A 17,433-nucleotide genomic window follows, 5' to 3' on the forward strand; every position below is an offset into this window, starting at 1 on the left:
AGTTCCAAGCTGAATTGGACGAACGCTTGCGTTCAGTTCAACAGGCTGACGAATTCGGCAGTACTCGCCAACACCTCATTATGAACAGCGAGGGCGAGTACTCAGACGACGAGAGGGAGGAGTCCGATACCGACGCAAACCCTCGCCATAAGGCGAAAGGGAAGCGTAAGGAAACGGACTCCCAGCCAAAAAGGAATTTTGGGGAAGCCTTTAAACCAACAAATGCGGAGAGAAACCCGCGTGACTTCTCCAAAACCTTTAGACCAACTGCTACGAATGCAGGAAAGTCAAAATTTGCAAGGGACATTGCGGAAGCAATCGCCCCGAGAAGTGCCAAACAAATGTCCAACATTGGCACTTATGATGGTCTATCCGACCCAGACGACCATTTGAACAGGTTCATTGCGGGGGCTACCGTCAGTAACTGGACGGAACCCACGTGGTGGTACATGTTCCAGATGACTCTGGTCGGAGCAGCCAGGGCATGGTTCGATCGTTTACCGGTCCACCACATATATGACTGGGCGGACTTTCAGAACAAGTTCAGCCAGCACTTCAGCCAGCAGAGGAAGTATACTGAAGAGCAGTGGACGATCCTCAACTGCGTTAGAGAGGAGGATGAATCTTTACTAGACTTCATCACCCGCTTCAACTCCAAGAAGCTGAGTCTGGGCAACATAAGTGAAGATCTTGTTCGCGCCGCTTTCATCCAGGGCGCCGAGTACCCAGAGCTTATCCGCACACTGACGGGTAAGGACGGCATGCCATCCACATGGGATGCCATCATGACGGCAGCCAAGCGCTTTGCCGAGACAGAGAAGCAGTTGGGAAGAGATCTTCCCCAGAGTACACACCTCTACACGCAGAGGACAAGGGAGAACAACGTTAGGACCGCCCGGCAGAACAAAAAGAGGCGGCTAGGTATTTGGCAGTCAAGGGTAAACTTTGACACCTCATCCAGCTCTCGCCCTCTTGTTGGCGGAAGGGACAACACACACCCTTCAAACCAAAAACACCGGTGGACGCCACTCACCAAGAGCGTCACGGAGATATTTGCCACGGAAAAATTGCCATGGCCAAAAGCCCCATTGATCCGGCAGAAACCTAATGCGGATCAAAGCAAATCCTGTGATTTCCACGGGACAAAGGGTCATGGTACTGAAGAGTGCACATCCTTGAAGGATATTGTTGAGACATTTGTCAAGGATGGAAGACTTGCACATCTCGTGGCATCAATCAGGAAGGGAGGAAGGAATGACAACCGGTACAGAGGTAACGGACGAAAGCCCGTCGACATCAGCATCAACATGGTTCATGGCAAGGTCGGAGGAAGAAAAAGACGAGTGACAGAACCATGCGCGTGGAAGGAGGCTGAGGTGCGCTTCCCGCGAGTGCCAGGAGGCCCCAGCAAAGAAGGCCCCATCGTCATCAAAAGCCAGCTGGGGCATTACATCACTTCCCGCACTCTTGTTGACAACGGCGCTTCGTCGACAGTGATGTACAGACAGTTCTTTGACAAGCTGGATGATGAAGACAAAGAACGCCTGGAAACGGTCTACGCTTCAATGGAAGGGTTTGACGGCAGTACAGAAACCCCCCTGGGTATCCTATCTTTCCCCGTCACTCTTACAGATGGAAAACACTCCCGCACAGAGGATGTGGACTTTGTCGTGATGAGGAAGCCACACCACACGTACGACATTCTCTTCGGGAGAGACGGGATGGCAAGATTCAACGCCGTGGTATCTTCAGTCCACGGCATGATGGGATGGCCAACAGCTGAGGGTGTAGCGATGATCACTGGCATTCCCCAGGTATGCATCGCATCTGTCTCATCTAAACCCAAACCGAAAATGGCTAAACCAACCATCACCGAACCGGAAAAATGGGCCTTCAATGGCAAATACCCCGACCAGGCCGTTACCATTGGACCAACAATCGTTGATCCCACCCGCACCTTACTCAAACGCTTACTGCAGAAAAACGCTGACATCTTTGCGTGGGCACCAGCTGACATGACTGGTGTACCCCGAAGTAAGGCGGAGCATAAGCTCAAGTGCGATCCGGCTGTTACGCCGGTCGTACAAAAGCGCAGAGTAATGGGGCCTGAACAAACTAACGCGTGTAGAACCCAAGTCAAGGAACTCCTTGACGCAGGCATCGTACGCGTTAGTAGATATCAAACATGGGTTGCAAATCCCGTAATGGTACCGAAGAATGACAAACAATGGCGCATGTGCATAGATTTCAAAGATTTGAACAAAGCATGCCCCAAAGATTGTTATCCGTTACCAGAAATTGATCTTAAGGTGGATTCGTTGGCACCATTTCGCCTTAAATGCTTCTTGGATGCGTATAAGGGGTACCATCAAATCCACATGGCCGTAGATGACCAGGACAAAACCGCATTTCGGACGCCCGATGGTACATTTTGTTATAAAATGATGCCATTCGGACTTAAGAATGCAGGGTCCACGTACCAACGACTGATGGACAAAGAGTTTCATGCCCAAATCGGGAGAAACTTGGAAGTCTATATGGATGATTTGGTCATCAAAAGCCCCGAGCCAGAAGCGATGTTGAAAGACATTGAAGAAACTTTCAACACGCTCAGAAAGATAAACATGAAGCTCAACCCGAGCAAGTGTTCATTTGGGATGGAAGAAGGGAAGTTCTTGGGAGTCATTGTTACTAAAGATGGCTTCAGAGCGAACCCTGAAAAGGTCGAAGCCATTGTTAAAATGGAATCACCTACCACCATCAAACAGGCTCAGACACTGAATGGACGACTAGTCGCACTTAATCGCTTTTTGGCAAACCATGCGGATAAGTCGTTTCCTTTCGTGTCAACATTGAGAAACTGCTTAAAGAAAACGCACTTCCGCTGGACACCAGAAGCGGAAGCAGCTTTTCAGGAGATTCGGTCACGCCTGATCGAACTCCCAACACTTACAGCACCACAAGCGGGAGAGGAGTTAATCCTATACCTTTCCGCAACAGATAGAGCAACCGGGGCAGTCCTGCTAATAGAACGAAAAGGCATCCAGATGCCAATCTATTATGTTAGCCGTGTACTAACAGACGTAGAAACCCGGTACTCTACCCTCGAAAAATTAGTCTTAGCACTTATACACGCTTCACGCAGGTTAAGGCGATATTTTCAGGGCCACCCAATCACCATTCTCACCAACTTCAAACTCTCAAACGTTCTAGGCAAACCCGAATTATCGGGACGTCTAGCCAAATGGGCAATTGAATTGGGAGAATATGTAATTAAGTACAAGCCAAGACCAGCCATAAAAGGCCAGGTCCTGGCCGATTTTATTGCAGAAGTCCCCGCTTCGCGGGAGAAAGAGTGCCAGGAGGAGGCTCAACCCTCCCCAGCACAGGACATCAATGATGTCTGGCGACTCTACACTGATGGAGCAGCCAGTAACGAGGGTTCAGGCGCAGGGTTAAAATTAACCAACCCAGCAGGCCAAGAATATACTTACGCTATTCGGTTGGATTTTCCAAGTACGAATAACGAAGCCGAATATGAAGCATTCTTGGCCGGATTGAGAATTGCGCGTAAGATGGGAGTGAAAAACTTGGAAGCCCACGTGGATTCCATGCTGGTGGCCAACCAAATAAATGGGACGTACACGGCTGTGAACGACACAATGGCCCTGTACCTCGCCCAGGCAAAGACCCTTATGCGTGATTTTAATGATTGTAAAGTCATACACGTCAAGCGCAGCGAAAACAAACCTGCGGATGCGTTAAGCAAGCTTGCATCACTAGCCTTCACCCACTTGGGAAAGGACATCCGCATTGAACTCCTCGAAGCACCATCAGTCCCGCACAAGGAAATTTGTGTCATCCAAACCGGTACAGAAACGTGGATGACACCAATAATAAATTACCTTGCAGCAGGAACACTACCAGAATCAAAAACACAGGCAAGAAAACTACGCTGTAAAGCACTGAATTATCAACTCGTCAATGACATCCTTTACAGACGTAACTTTCTTGGCCCATTCTTAAGATGCGTGGACAACCAAGATGCTGACTACCTCCTAAGGGAAGTACACGAAGGCATCTGTGGAGTACACGCAGGACCCCGCGCTGTTGTAGCCAAGCTAAACAACACGGGATACTTTTGGCCGGGGATGCATACGGATGCACTGGCATACATCAGAAAATGCAGGTCTTGCCAGCTTTACGCACCCAATACGCACCGCCCGAAGAATGAACTTGTTCCCGTCACTTCTTCATGGCCATTCCAGAAATGGGCCATCGATGTGACAGGCCCATTTCCCACAGCAGCAGGAAATGTTCAGTTCCTAGTGGTAGCCATCGACTACTTCACCAAGTGGATAGAAGCAAAACCTTTAGCCCAAACAACCGCGAAACATATCAAAAAATTTATTTGGGAATTTATTATTTGTCGTTTTGGACTTCCACAGAATTTGGTGAGCGATAAAGGCACCAACTTTGCTGACAAGAAGCTACAACAGTGGCTAAAAGAACTTCAAATCACCCACACCTTTACCTCAGTGGCACACCCGCAAGGTAACGGTGAGGTGGAAAGAGCAAATAAGAGCATCGTCGAAGGCATCAAGAAGAGACTATCGGAACACAGATCCGGCTGGGTGGACGAGCTTCCGCACATCCTTTGGGCAAACAGAACGCTGAAGAAGGCCAGTACGGGAGAAACCCCGTTCAGCCTCACTTATGGCACTGAAGCCATGGTCCCGGTCGAAATTGGTCTACCCTCACCAAGGGTCTTGAGTCAGCCAGAAGACAATGATGCGGAAAGACGGTTAGACCTTATGCTAACCGAGGAACGCAGAGACTTGGCCGCAGTGCGTGAAGAGAATTACAAACGACAAATGCAAAATTACTACAACACGCGGGTAAAACTCTGCAACTTCAGTATAGGAGACTACATACTGCGTAACAACGAGGCTTCAAACCAAGAGCGCCCAGGAAAGCTGGCCCCGGTCTGGGAAGGGCCATACATTATCAAAGAAGTCCTGGGAAAAGGCGCATACCGACTTGAAAGGCTCGATGGTACTCCCATCCCAAGAACATGGAATGGAGCTCAATTACGCAAATGTTATATGTAGATCAATTCCAAACTTGTAAAGAAAAGGCCTAGAGCCACTTCTAATGGAAATGATTCTCCTTTCACAATGTGTTAACTTTACCTTTATACTTATGAACTTCCCACACTAGTGCCGGTATTCACCGCATAAATAGGGGAAGAAGTAAGTCGTTACGTGTGGAAGGCGGCAAAACCCGCATAAACAACGCTAAAAATAAGGAAAACCTACACGCAGGTCAGATGTAAGTAAAGTTTAGCCATCCTTGTAAGTGCAAGTGACGGTCTTACCCGCACAATCACGAACAAGGAAGCAAAACTTCAACTTATCTACCACGTTCAAAGGTTAACTTATACTAAAAAAGGATAAGGAAAACCTACACGAAGGTCAGATGTAAGTAAAGTTTAGCCATCCTTGTAAGTGCAAGTGACGGTCTTACCCGCACAATCACGAACAAGGAAGCAAAACTTCAACTTATCTACCACGTTCAAAGGTTAACTTATACTAAAAAAGGATAAGGAAAACCTACACGAAGGTCAGATGTAAGTAAAGTTTAGCCATCCTTGTAAGTGCAAGTGACGGTCTTACCCGCACAATCACGAACAAGGAAGCAAAACTTCAACTTATCTACCACGGCCAAAGGTTAACTTATACTAAAAAAGGATGAGGAAAACCTACACGCAGGTCAGATGTAAGTAAAAGTTTAGCCATCCTTGTAAGTGCAAGTGACGGTCTTACCCGCACAATCACGAACAAGGAAGCAAAACTTCAACCTATCATCTACCACGTTCAAAGGTTAACTTATTCTAAAACACTTGGAAAATTGCTAATTTAAACTAAAGTATGCAAGTCATATAAAGCAAGGAATCCAATGAAAGAAGCGGTCTTAGCCGCACAAAGATTTATATTTCATAATTGTTCGTTACAATGGCCGGGTAACTACCCGCCTACAAAGTAAATCTATACAAAGTCTATCCTAGCAGCGGGAAGGGATCTTCAGAATCAAGCTTCAGGACCACTTCCACTTGGACCCGCCCCATCAGTAGAGCGTGGCGGTTCAAGGAAAGCCTTGAGGATAGCAAGTCCATCATCAGCAGCAGCGACTTCCTTCACCTTCTCCACCACCGGATGCGGAAAGGCGGCATATTGGTTCACCGCTTGGTCATATGCAGCTTCGGTGTCCACATCGAACAAAGGGAAGTTGGAAGGCGGGAAGCCTCTCTCAACGAACCCTAGACCAAGCAGGAAGCCGGCCTTTTCCCCATCCTCATGAGAAGCGTTGAGGGCTGCGCTCATGGCATCATCGTAGGTAGTCTCTGAGAAGACCCGATGCACAACCTACAAAAAAAAAAAAAAAAAAGATACAAGTGTCAAACACCTTTTCTATGAACAAAGGAAAGCGTGAAGACGTAAAGATAAACATACCTGAGACAACGCTTCTCGAAGAAGCCATTCCTTGGCAACCAGAGCTTCTTTAAGGGCGGCTTGAGCTTGGGTGCAGGCGCGTTCGGCTTCGCTTTTGTTAAGGTTGGCAAGTAGCACTTCCTTTGCGGCAGCCTCTTCGACGCCCTTAAGCTTCCGCTCAGTATGGTCAAGCACGCCCCTCTGGTCCAAGATCTCCTGGAGCTTCTTGGCATCTTCCATCGCCAAGGCATCATGAGCACGTTGGAGAGCCTCTAATTTGGCATTGAGCTCCTCGTTCTCCATGCGTAAAGGCTCAGCAACGGCTTCAGCCTTGGTGGCCCTCTCGGTCGCGTTCCTCGCAGTCTCCTTAGCTAGCCGAAGCTGTTCGTTAACAGCTTGGGCAGCCTTGGAGCGGGCCTCGAGTCGCGCTTGAACCTCAACCTCGAGGGCCTTGAAGGCCTTCTCCTTCTCCGCAGCAGCTGCGGCTAACTGTTGGTTCTCCTCCCGAAGAGCCCGCGCTTGAGATACTTCCTTGGCGCGAGCTGCTTTCAACTTTTCGTTTTCACGACAAAGCAGCTCGACGCGCGGCTGCATCCGGGCCTGGAGAACCCGAAGCTCATTGGTTAGCCTACCCTCCTGGTAGCTAGCCATGGCTTCCCCCAACGCACCATGGGGAGCAGCGTGGCGAGCCCATTCCACGCACTCCACAGGGGTACGAAGGGTTGTTCCTCGGCGGATGTTTCATCGCGGAACATACACTTCATTGGAATCCGACACTGCAAAAGAAACAAAGCAGTTACGAAAAGATGAAGAAAAAAATATAAAAGCCAAAAGAACCCTACGCACCTGTAGGGTCGATCACAGGCCGATAGCCACCGAACCCATCGCCTGAACCTAAGGGAAATCCATCCAAAAGGTCGGGCAGATGGGAAGGTGGCAAAGATTGGCGAGAAGCCCTGCGCGTACCTGATGGGCCGGCCGTCGTTGCCGGTGGCGGAGGCATAGTAGCGGCCGCCGTGGTCGCCGTCGGGGTCGCCGCCGCAGAATCTGCAGCAATCGTAACCGCCGGCTCGGTGAAAGATGCTGTAAAAATCGCAATTACCACCGGCGGTGACGTCATCTCGGCTGGAACAGTCGGCTCAAAGGAGTGAGCAACTGATCCAGCGGAAGCAGGCGCAGGCGCCTGGGTCGTCGCCTCAGGTAGGCTGACCGAGCCTACCGTCATCGGCGGAGAGGTACTCCTCTGCGCTCCACCCTGGAATGCGTCAACATCCACGCCTGCACAAGAAGATAAGTGTTTCAATAAATTTATAAAGTGAAATCTACAAAGATAAGAAGGATGCTTGTACTTACGGGTTTTCTTGAGCTTGAACGTACGGACGGGCGGGGACGAATCCGATGGAGCCGGTCTCTTGACGCCGGCCACCGTCGTCGCCATTGGTACTCCGGAGGTAGCAGTCGTAGCCTCCGGAACAGTGGTCTTCTCACCACCGGGGTTCCCCGCCACCTCTTCATTATCTGACTCACTGTCAGATAGGACCACGGGATCGGCTGTGGAGGCCACCTTCTCCTTCCCTTTCCCACCGGCAGCCCTCTTCTTCCGCACCAACGGAGGACCATCTGCGGATTCCTTAGAATAAGACAGGATGTCAGGAATTCCAGCAGCGGGTACAGCATTGAGAGGGGGAGGATAGAATAACGCCTTACCTGGCCGCCGGTGGCTCAGGATCTCGTGGCCCAGCGGATAGACCTCCACAAACCGATCCGCTGTTTGTTCCAGGATGGGCAACTCGTTCTCGTCTAGAGCACGAGTACCCACCCGCACGGGACCGTCAGCTTCCCGCGGGTACAGGAGCGACTCCAAATTGTTCCCCTCTGAAAGAAAAGAAACAGTTAGAAGACAAACTCAAATCAGCAAAAAAGACAAGACATACCATAAGGAATATAATTCAAACCGTATTCGAGAAGGATGGGAAACCGAGACGCCTCCTTCCATACCCGGCTCATCCCCAGCATTACCATCCCGGACTCCGGAAACCGGTAAACCGGAGATTGGACAAGAGATATCTTCGCGAACCATTCCGCCTCCTGGTAGCTGGAAGCGTGAAGGCTCGGAAGCGCTTGCCCCTTCTTAAACTTCATGGCAATGGGGATGGCGCGGGCAGAAATGTAGAAGAACTCCCGCTTCCACGATCGGAGACTGCGCTCGGTCGCGCAAATCTTCAAACCCTTGATCCGGGTTGTCAGGGTGTACCACCCCTGGATGCACCTCCAAGTATAGAAGGTCATCAGGCGGTCCACATAGGGCTCAATGCCCAGAATTCGGCACACCCACTCGAAGTGCCGAACCTTGGCAATCGCCATCGGATGCACCTCGGTCAGGTGCACACCGTGCCTCTCCAGGACACGGTACACAAACTTTGTCAATGGGAACCTAAGGTTCCCATAAACAAAGAATGCAGCATATACCCCGATCTTGCCACTGGGGGCATCGTACACAGTCTGATGAGGTTCAGGAAACTCAGGCTCAAGAGACCCAAGCATGAATTTCCTGACAACATACTGGTACAGATCGATAGGTAGAGCACACTGGCACTCGACAGCAATACTCCTATCGTCGGCTACAGCTTCAGCATCATGAGAAGACATATTGCAGAGGAAGAAGAAACGATTTCGGAGGAATGCTCAATTAAATAAGAGAGTATTCACCAGAAATCGCCTTAGAGATGAAGAGAATAAGTGAAGATGTGAATTACAAAGGACCCTCTCCCCCTTTATATACTAATCGCAATTAATGCGATGAATTTAATGCGGAGGAGAGAGAAATCGAAGGTGCAATGAAACTATGACACGTGGCAAAAAGCAGGCTGGCAACAGCTGTTGACAGGACGCGTACCATTAATTTCGCAGCCACGCGCCTGAAAAATCGCGCCCACGCGCCTGAAAAAGCGTCTGGAATGACCATGTACTGTCACGTCACCATAACTTCCTGCACGTCCTGACACAGTCAGAAGAAACCGTCGCACGACGTTTCAGATGTTTGGACTGTTCCTATCTTTCCACCAACTCTTCGAATTTCGAAATTCAAAATTCAAAAAAGATTCAAAAGTAAGCGGGAAAACACCCCTTACCTTGGCAAACAAATAACCATAAGCCGGGTGCGGGTACAGTGTTAAGGCAAAACCCTTCACATACCTAGCACCCGCAGGGAATTGAAGCCAAGAATACCTTGGCAACCAAGTAACTATAAGACAGGTGCGGGTACAGTGTTAAGGCAAAACCCTTCACATACCTAGCACCCGCAGGGAATTGACGCCAAGAATACCTTGGCAACCAACTATAAGACAGGTGCGGGTACAGTGTTAAGGCAAAACCCTTCACATACCTAGCACCCGCAGGGAATGGACCCCAGTACCTTGGAAGTAAAGTAACCGTAAGACGAGCGCGGGTAGTGTTAAGGCAAAACCCTTCACATACCTAGCGCCCCGCAGAAAATTGAAACCAAGAAGGATCTTCTGGGCAATGCTTGCGGATAGAGGAGTAACATCCCCGCATAACGGGAACGTCGAGAATTATATTGTTTGAAACTCCGTGATGGAATTGGTGGTCTTAGCATAATTGATCACTATGTTGAAAACCACCAGAACCCCATGGAGACTATATACAAGTAAGACTCAACGCTCCTGACTTGCGAGAAGGTTACATACCTACCCGCATCATACCCAAAGATCAAGCAAAAAAAATCGGGAATTTTTGCAAGTGACATTAGGAAACCCGCGGGAGGAATCCCCACGGAGAACCTTAAAACTAAAAACCCTTTTCAAAACCCCTTGCTTAAAGTCCAAAAGTTCACCTCACTTTATTAAACATTCATGAGAAGAACATTGGACTGGGGGGACTTGAAGAGGTAGGTCCCAGCAGAGCCCAGTTGGTCCCGCAAGACTCACCTTGAACAGGGACGTCTGCGCAAAGGCCATCTGCTCCCGCAGGACCCACCATGCTCAGAGAACCTTACGCGCAGTACGCAAGCTGAACACGCAGGGAAAGCCTCCCAATGGTGAAGTACCCCGCCTGTTCCCGCAGTTGCGGATACAAGCCATCAGGGAAGGCTACCCGCAGACAGCAGGGCTACACGCACAAGACAATAGATACTTCAGTAGTCACATGAAGGAATGAGCAAGGCGGGAACAATCCCGCCAAAATGAGCCAGTCCGTATGATTCTGAAAGATCTTTTGTACTATACCTACCAAGGTATGGATAGGACAGACAATCTGACCAGAACAGCCCATGAGTCAATCACAGGGTGACAGCTCACCGACAACAGTACGAGGAGGAGCACCCTCTAGTACTGTATCACTATTAGCCGCTGCCTACTCACCAACTCTTACTGAGGGACGTGCGCAGCCTACAGTTGGTGGAATAGTGTTACTGTTGGCCGTAACCTATTCACCAACCAGCATGGCCTGCGTATAATCCACAGTAGGTGGGACGTGCATAATCTACAGTTGGTGGAACAGTGCAGCCGACTTTGTTACTGTTGGCCGTAACCTATCCACCAACCAGTATGGCCTGTGCACAGTCCACTGTTGGTAGAACAGGAATACTATTCAGCCGGCTGTACCTTCTAGGAAACCTACCTTCGGCTATAAATACTCCAACATCTTGGAATGGTAAGATCATCTGCTATCCTGTTATCTAGCAATCTCTTAATATACACTTATATTCAGAGCAATCTAGTCTGATTCTCACGCCGGAGGGTGGTCACAAGGAGGAACCCCCCTTCTCAGTGACGAGCTTACGGTGTCTGTTTTGCAGGTCTCCTGAAGAACAACCTTCTCAGCTAGATCTCATCCGTGGGAAACATTACTTAACCCCCAGATTATCTATAATCTGCACCGGGTCACTTAGTGTTTCTTCAAAACCCAATTTTATTTTTCTAAAAGCAAATTAATACTTTTTTTAAAGTTCAGATTAATGTGAACACGTTTTAACTAATTACCTGACCCATCCAACTTGTCCTTTCTACACCACCCAATTTATATTGTTAACATATAAACATTTGAATGTGGTTAGAATTAGAAGTTAATTATTTGTAAGAAGTGTGAGAAGTAATATCGGGCGTTGGATGTGATCATCTGATGGTGGATATTGTTAGTGTGTTTTTTGCTCGGTATGTTTTATTTTGTTAGTTCGGTGTGTTTTATTTTTTTAAGGGTAAAAACCACTTATTACACTTCTTAGAATAGTTTTACTTCTTATTTTAACCTTACTCTTTAGACGAATCCTTACCTGTTATAACATTTTGGCAAGTGATGATATATACAACATTACATAGCCTTTTTCTATATTCGGGATGCCATATTACATACGATGGTTCTGTTCTAAATTCGTGGTAAATATTACATGTATGATTAGTTACCGACACATGCATCAAAGATCTTAGTAAATTATGATTTTTATTCATGTGGTGTGTCCATAATTTCCGCTTTAATTCAATATTTTTTTTATGTTTGCCTAAAGGCATTGTGGTTTCTATTTGTTATGAATTCTGTCTAGATGGCTAACATTGCTACTCTTTTTCTGTTAAAACTTGTTAATTGACAAAACTCTTGTATCATCCGTACATATGAGTAATTATAGACCACAAAACCAACCGTATGCACGCATAACATTTAACAATAGACCATAAAATTCACCTTCTATAATTCTAAAAGCCAAATTACATATATTTTTTTTTGCTATTAAACGATTTACATTAAACGATTTACAATGAAGTGGCATGTAAGCGGGTAATAAGCTGCCCCACAACCTCCTTTTGGATAGCAAATCCAATCATACTAAAATCAAAGTTTCGGTTCTTATGAACCAATAAATTACTACGCACGACTTTCTGAACTTTGTTTAAAAGGTCCACGGCATCCGGATCTAAGAAACCAAATGTGTCAAAAGGCAAAGGGGATAAACATATGTTGATTCTCCAAACAGACTTTCTCGTGTTTAGCAACCTTGCTCGATGCCACCTTCAACACTGTCTGACCTGCTACAAACTCATTGTTCCTAAGCCCAACAAGAAAGAACACTCCTGTAAGATCCACACAAACATGTTCCTCCCTACCCACCAAAAAACAAGAATATTGGCCGGTCGTAAAGTAAATCTTCCTTCAAGAGGATCCGTAAGGAAGTTTACGGGGGCCTCCTTTTTAGCCAAAATTCCAGCCCGTTTAAGAACATCCCTCACCAAATCATGTCTGTATTTAAACCCATGCATATATGTATTACATAAATATAACTTTTCTTTTTAGGGTTTGGGTCTTTTTTCGTTTAAAGTAAAAAAAATTATTTAGTATTAGATTCCTAAATCGTCCGTATGTATGTATGTATGTAATGTATGTATGTATGTATGGTCATATAAATCCCGGCGTCAACAATCTCAAAGCCCATATCACCTACACATAAATTTTCTTTTTAGCATTTAGCGCTAGGAAATCAAGACTTAAAGCCCTTGCTTTATTACACTTATTTTCAAGCCATCTCTTGTGTTAACAACTTATTATAACATCACATTTAAGAATTACTTAAGCATGTGCTAACATATACTATGTATACAACAAATTGCATAAACAAATTAACTTGCACAACAAAAATTGTATGTTTTAAGATTGTTAATCTAAGTCATGGATGATTATAATATTAGTCATGGGGTCATAACTCATAACTAACAAGTATACTTTTGATCACGTATACCGTTTATACTATTACATGGTTAAAATTTATTTCAAATATTATAATAACACATGTAATTTCTGGAACCCCACGTGTCATTAATGTATCCAAATTCCCAAGTATGTACACATAGAAAAATAAGACTTTTGGCCCACCACCACATGGATGACATCATCTTGACCGACCAGTTTTTGGACCAAATATCACACATATGACATAACATACGGACTTGTTGGTTGCAGGTAAGAATTTAGTATATCATCCCATTTATTCAGCCTTACTTTGACTTGACTGCAATATATTCATTATCTTATTACTTTAAACTATCTCTAATTCTTCTTCATTTACATCCATTGATGAATGATGAAGCTTGTTTTTATGATCAGGTGAGTTGGTAATTCGGGTAGTTTTGGCTATTGTCTTATTGAGTCTATTGAGTCTAAGTTTTGGCTTTCGGGTCAACCTGAAAATCCATATAAAGTTGTATAGCTATTCAATTGGTATTCCAGCCGAAGAATTCGGATATGTTCTCATTTTGGTTGAATTTATGGCTGAATCAATATTGTTTAATGTATATATACAATTAATGACTTATACTCTGATAGGTTATGCTCGCATTTTTTGATTATGTTGGTTTACTATTTGGTTATTTAGTTACTAGTGAAAGATGAATATGCTGCTTTAGTTTTAGCATTGTAGCTTTCAGGGTCGGCTAGTGGGTTGGGCAACCTGGACAACCGGCGGGGCACTAAATTTTTGGAGGCACAATTTTTTTTTATATATCTATATTTTTTTATATATAATTATTATTATTATTTTTATAAAATAGGTACATATCTTAATCCTCTTATTAGATATTGGGCCTGGCTGGTGAGTTGGGCAACCTTGACAACCGGCCCGGGCAATTAATTTTTGGAGGCACAACTTTTTTTATATATCTATATTTTTTTTATATATTTTTATAATTTTTTTTATAAAATAGGTACATATCTTAATCCTCTTATTAGATATTGGGCCCAATATTTTATTTACCCATAACACATTCGAGATATTGGGCCTACAGACATTTTTATTTTGTTAATCGTTAGGGTTTACGGACCTTTTTATTTTAGCTCGGCGAGGCATTACGCCCTGTAACTTTTTAAAGCGCTTTCGTTTTTCTAGTTACTCGAAACCAATTAACCCGAACCTGAAAAATCGTGACAGGTTTTGGTTCTGGATTTAAAACTGTGAAACCTGAAAAACCCGAAACCCGGAAATTTTAACCTAAAATACACCCGCAGTTGTGTGTTTGTTTATCTATCGTGTTTAACTGAGAAATGTAATCAGCGCGTCTCGTGTTAGCAAACAAAATTGTTACGTTCAACTAAATGATGTATATACTTGCGATTTACGCTTACATGCCTCTTTATTCGCCATAGAAAATGCGTTATCGTCTTGAATTGTGGCTTATCTAACCATTGTTTAATCTTAAGATGCAGATTTCTCTTATATAAACTCCACCTATAACATGCATACATTTTATAACATATTGATACAACAGTGAGTGTGCTATTTACCATAATTAAGATCCATGAGTAAGAATTCAACTTCACTTAGAAATTCAGGTGCATACACAAGCCCGGGTACTCCTGATTATGCGGATAATAAGCATACGCGTACGAGTGTCAATATATTGATGCCTTTTAATAATGGAAAACCATTGCCTTCGAAATGGGATGATGCAGAGAGGTGGATCACAAGTCCGGTCTCTGGTTCTAGAGTTTGTAGTACTCTAGAACCAGAGACTCAGAGACGACCCAAGTCAAAGAGCGGGCCACTGGGGCCCGCTCCTGATGACGGTTACTTTTCAAGCTATTCACCTGGTTTTGGTTTGGTGGAAGGTGGAAGCACAAATAATATGTTTGCAGGCTCCCCAGTAGTTACTACTGGTGTTTTGGTACCTAGTGGATATTCTTTTGGTGGAAGTGATGCGCACTCGGTTAACGCTAATATCAAGTGTAAACGGGCCTCGTCGGAGTTGCTTATTGAGTCTTCTTCACACCCTGATTCTCAAGGTATAATCTTGTTTGTTTGTTGTAAACAGGTCGTGTTCGGGTTAACCTGTTTAATTAGACGGGTTGTATTATGATTGACATGTTTAACCCGTTTATGACCCTTTTAACCTTTTTTTTGTACAACCAACCAACCAACCAACTCGATTAACATGTTTACAACTTGATTATCACTATAATAGGGGTGTTAAACGGATCGTGTCTAACCGCTGAACACGACCTGAACGCTTTTTTATTTTTTTTAATTGTTTTCACATTTTAATACTTTAAGTTTACATTTTTATAACTAAAAATACAAATTTATATAAATCAATTACATTATAGTAATAAAATCTTATGTTAACTTAATTGAGTACTAAAACTCATTAAAATAATAAAATAACAAACAAATGGGTTAAACGGGTCAACCCATGAACCTGTCTGACTCGAACATGACCGTTTAGTTAAATGGGTTGGCATGTTCAACCCGACATTGACCCAAACCCACAAATTTCGTGTTAGGTTCATGTCGTGTCAGAAATTCACACCCCCACACACCAACCAATTTGACATGTTTAGATAAAACATGCCGGTTAAACGCTTCATGTTCGGTTACATGGTTTTAAGTGAGTGCGACTTAGGGTTGACGTTTCGACACAAATAAAATTTTTGGGTCATGTTCAAGTTGACAATTCAATCGGGCACGCTTAACACCTTATTAGATTAGTAGTTAGAACTGATCTTTATATGATTTTGTATCTACTATGCTTTTTGATAGCTAACTATATTATTTTTGTTAAATGTGTTACCCATGTATACAGTTGTCTCGAGACGAGATATGGCTACACAAATGAGCCCAGTAGATATCCCAGATCCCTCTCCAAAGATAAGGGATCTGTTGTCCACGTCAGCAGAGTCTAACAACCACCGCTCTGCTAGACCGGAAGTCAAAGATGTCCAGGTGGACAAACGAGCTACAATGACAAAGCAACCAAAAAGACGCAATAAGAAAATAGAAAAGAATGAGTCAACAAAAGTCAACGACCGGACTTTGACTTGGAATCCTATAGAAGGATCAATAGAATCGTCAAAGTACGGATCAAAGTTTTCAATTTTCGTCCTTGAGGTTTACTCAGTTTAACTACCAGACTACGAATTCTTGTTTTTTTTTAAAAAAAATCATTGCTTGAGTTTTGAAACTTTTAAGTTTTAACCATTATTGTCCTTTTGGCCAACATCATTATATTTTTTTGTTAAATGTAAGGGCATTTTAGTCTGTTAATATATGAGGTGCTATTTATTAAATCACAAAGATTATGTGATAGTTAGAGGACTATAATTGTGTAATTTACTTATAATAGGTGCCATTTTTGTTAAATGTAATTTATTTTTTTGTTGTTTTTTTTATATTAAGTAAGTTACATAAATAGTCCTCTTAACTATTAAATAATCTTTGTAATTCATATAAATAGCCATTATATGTAAAATGACTAAAATGCCCTTCCACTTAAAAAAATGAAAAATCTAATTAAGGCCGTTGGCCAAAAGGACTCAAATGGTTAAAAATCTGAAAACTCGAACCAAGGTTTAAAAAGAAAGAGAATTCGGACAAGTAGTTAAACTAGTTAAAACTCCTAAACGAAAGACAAAATTAACTAAAAAAATTTTTTCTCTTCCATTTTGTTCGCAGGGTCCAGAAAGAGGAAGCAAGGATTACTGCTTGGGAGAATCTACAGATTGCAAAAGCCGAAGCCTCGATTCGAAAACTTGAGGTGCGTATTAACCATCAACCGCGTAATATATATATATATATATATATATATATATATATATATATATATATATATATATATATATATATGTCTTGTTTTCTCATTGCTTTTGGGATAACTATAAATATGCATTGTTTTCTTTGCAGATGAAACTCGAAAAGAAGAAAACAAAATCTATGGATAATATTATCAAGAAGCTTAGAAATGCTCAAATGAAAGCCGAAGAGATGAGAATAAGAATGTCTGAAAATGAGGCTCCTAAAACCAGCCTTAAGGTCATGTCTTGCTTTTGTTCAAAACAATATCCTTGAATTAATGAACTTTAATGCATGTTTCTAATGTTACTTGATGGTACACATTGTGGTTCATTATGCAATTCTCAAGTGTTTTTGAACAAGTATATAAATACTCGG

General features: G+C 44.0%; 1 protein-coding gene across 1 annotated transcript; it reads left to right on the forward strand.

Moving 5' to 3' along the window:
• Window positions 1–13,298: 13,298 nt before the first annotated feature.
• LOC143549634 (uncharacterized) lies at window positions 13,299–17,331 on the forward strand. Its single transcript, XM_077040495.1, has 5 exons — window positions 13,299–13,601; window positions 14,697–15,272; window positions 16,070–16,340; window positions 16,939–17,020; window positions 17,167–17,331. The coding sequence occupies exons 2-5, from the start codon at window positions 14,789–14,791 to the stop codon at window positions 17,329–17,331; spliced, it is 1,002 nt and encodes a 333-aa protein (XP_076896610.1). The 5' UTR covers window positions 13,299–13,601; window positions 14,697–14,788.
• Window positions 17,332–17,433: the final 102 nt, after the last annotated feature.

Source organism: Bidens hawaiensis, unplaced genomic scaffold, assembly GCF_021521415.1.
Source record: "Bidens hawaiensis isolate Kalapana, Puna unplaced genomic scaffold, B.hawaiensis_p1.1 tig00015706_1, whole genome shotgun sequence".
Taxonomy (NCBI): Eukaryota; Viridiplantae; Streptophyta; class Magnoliopsida; order Asterales; family Asteraceae; genus Bidens; species Bidens hawaiensis.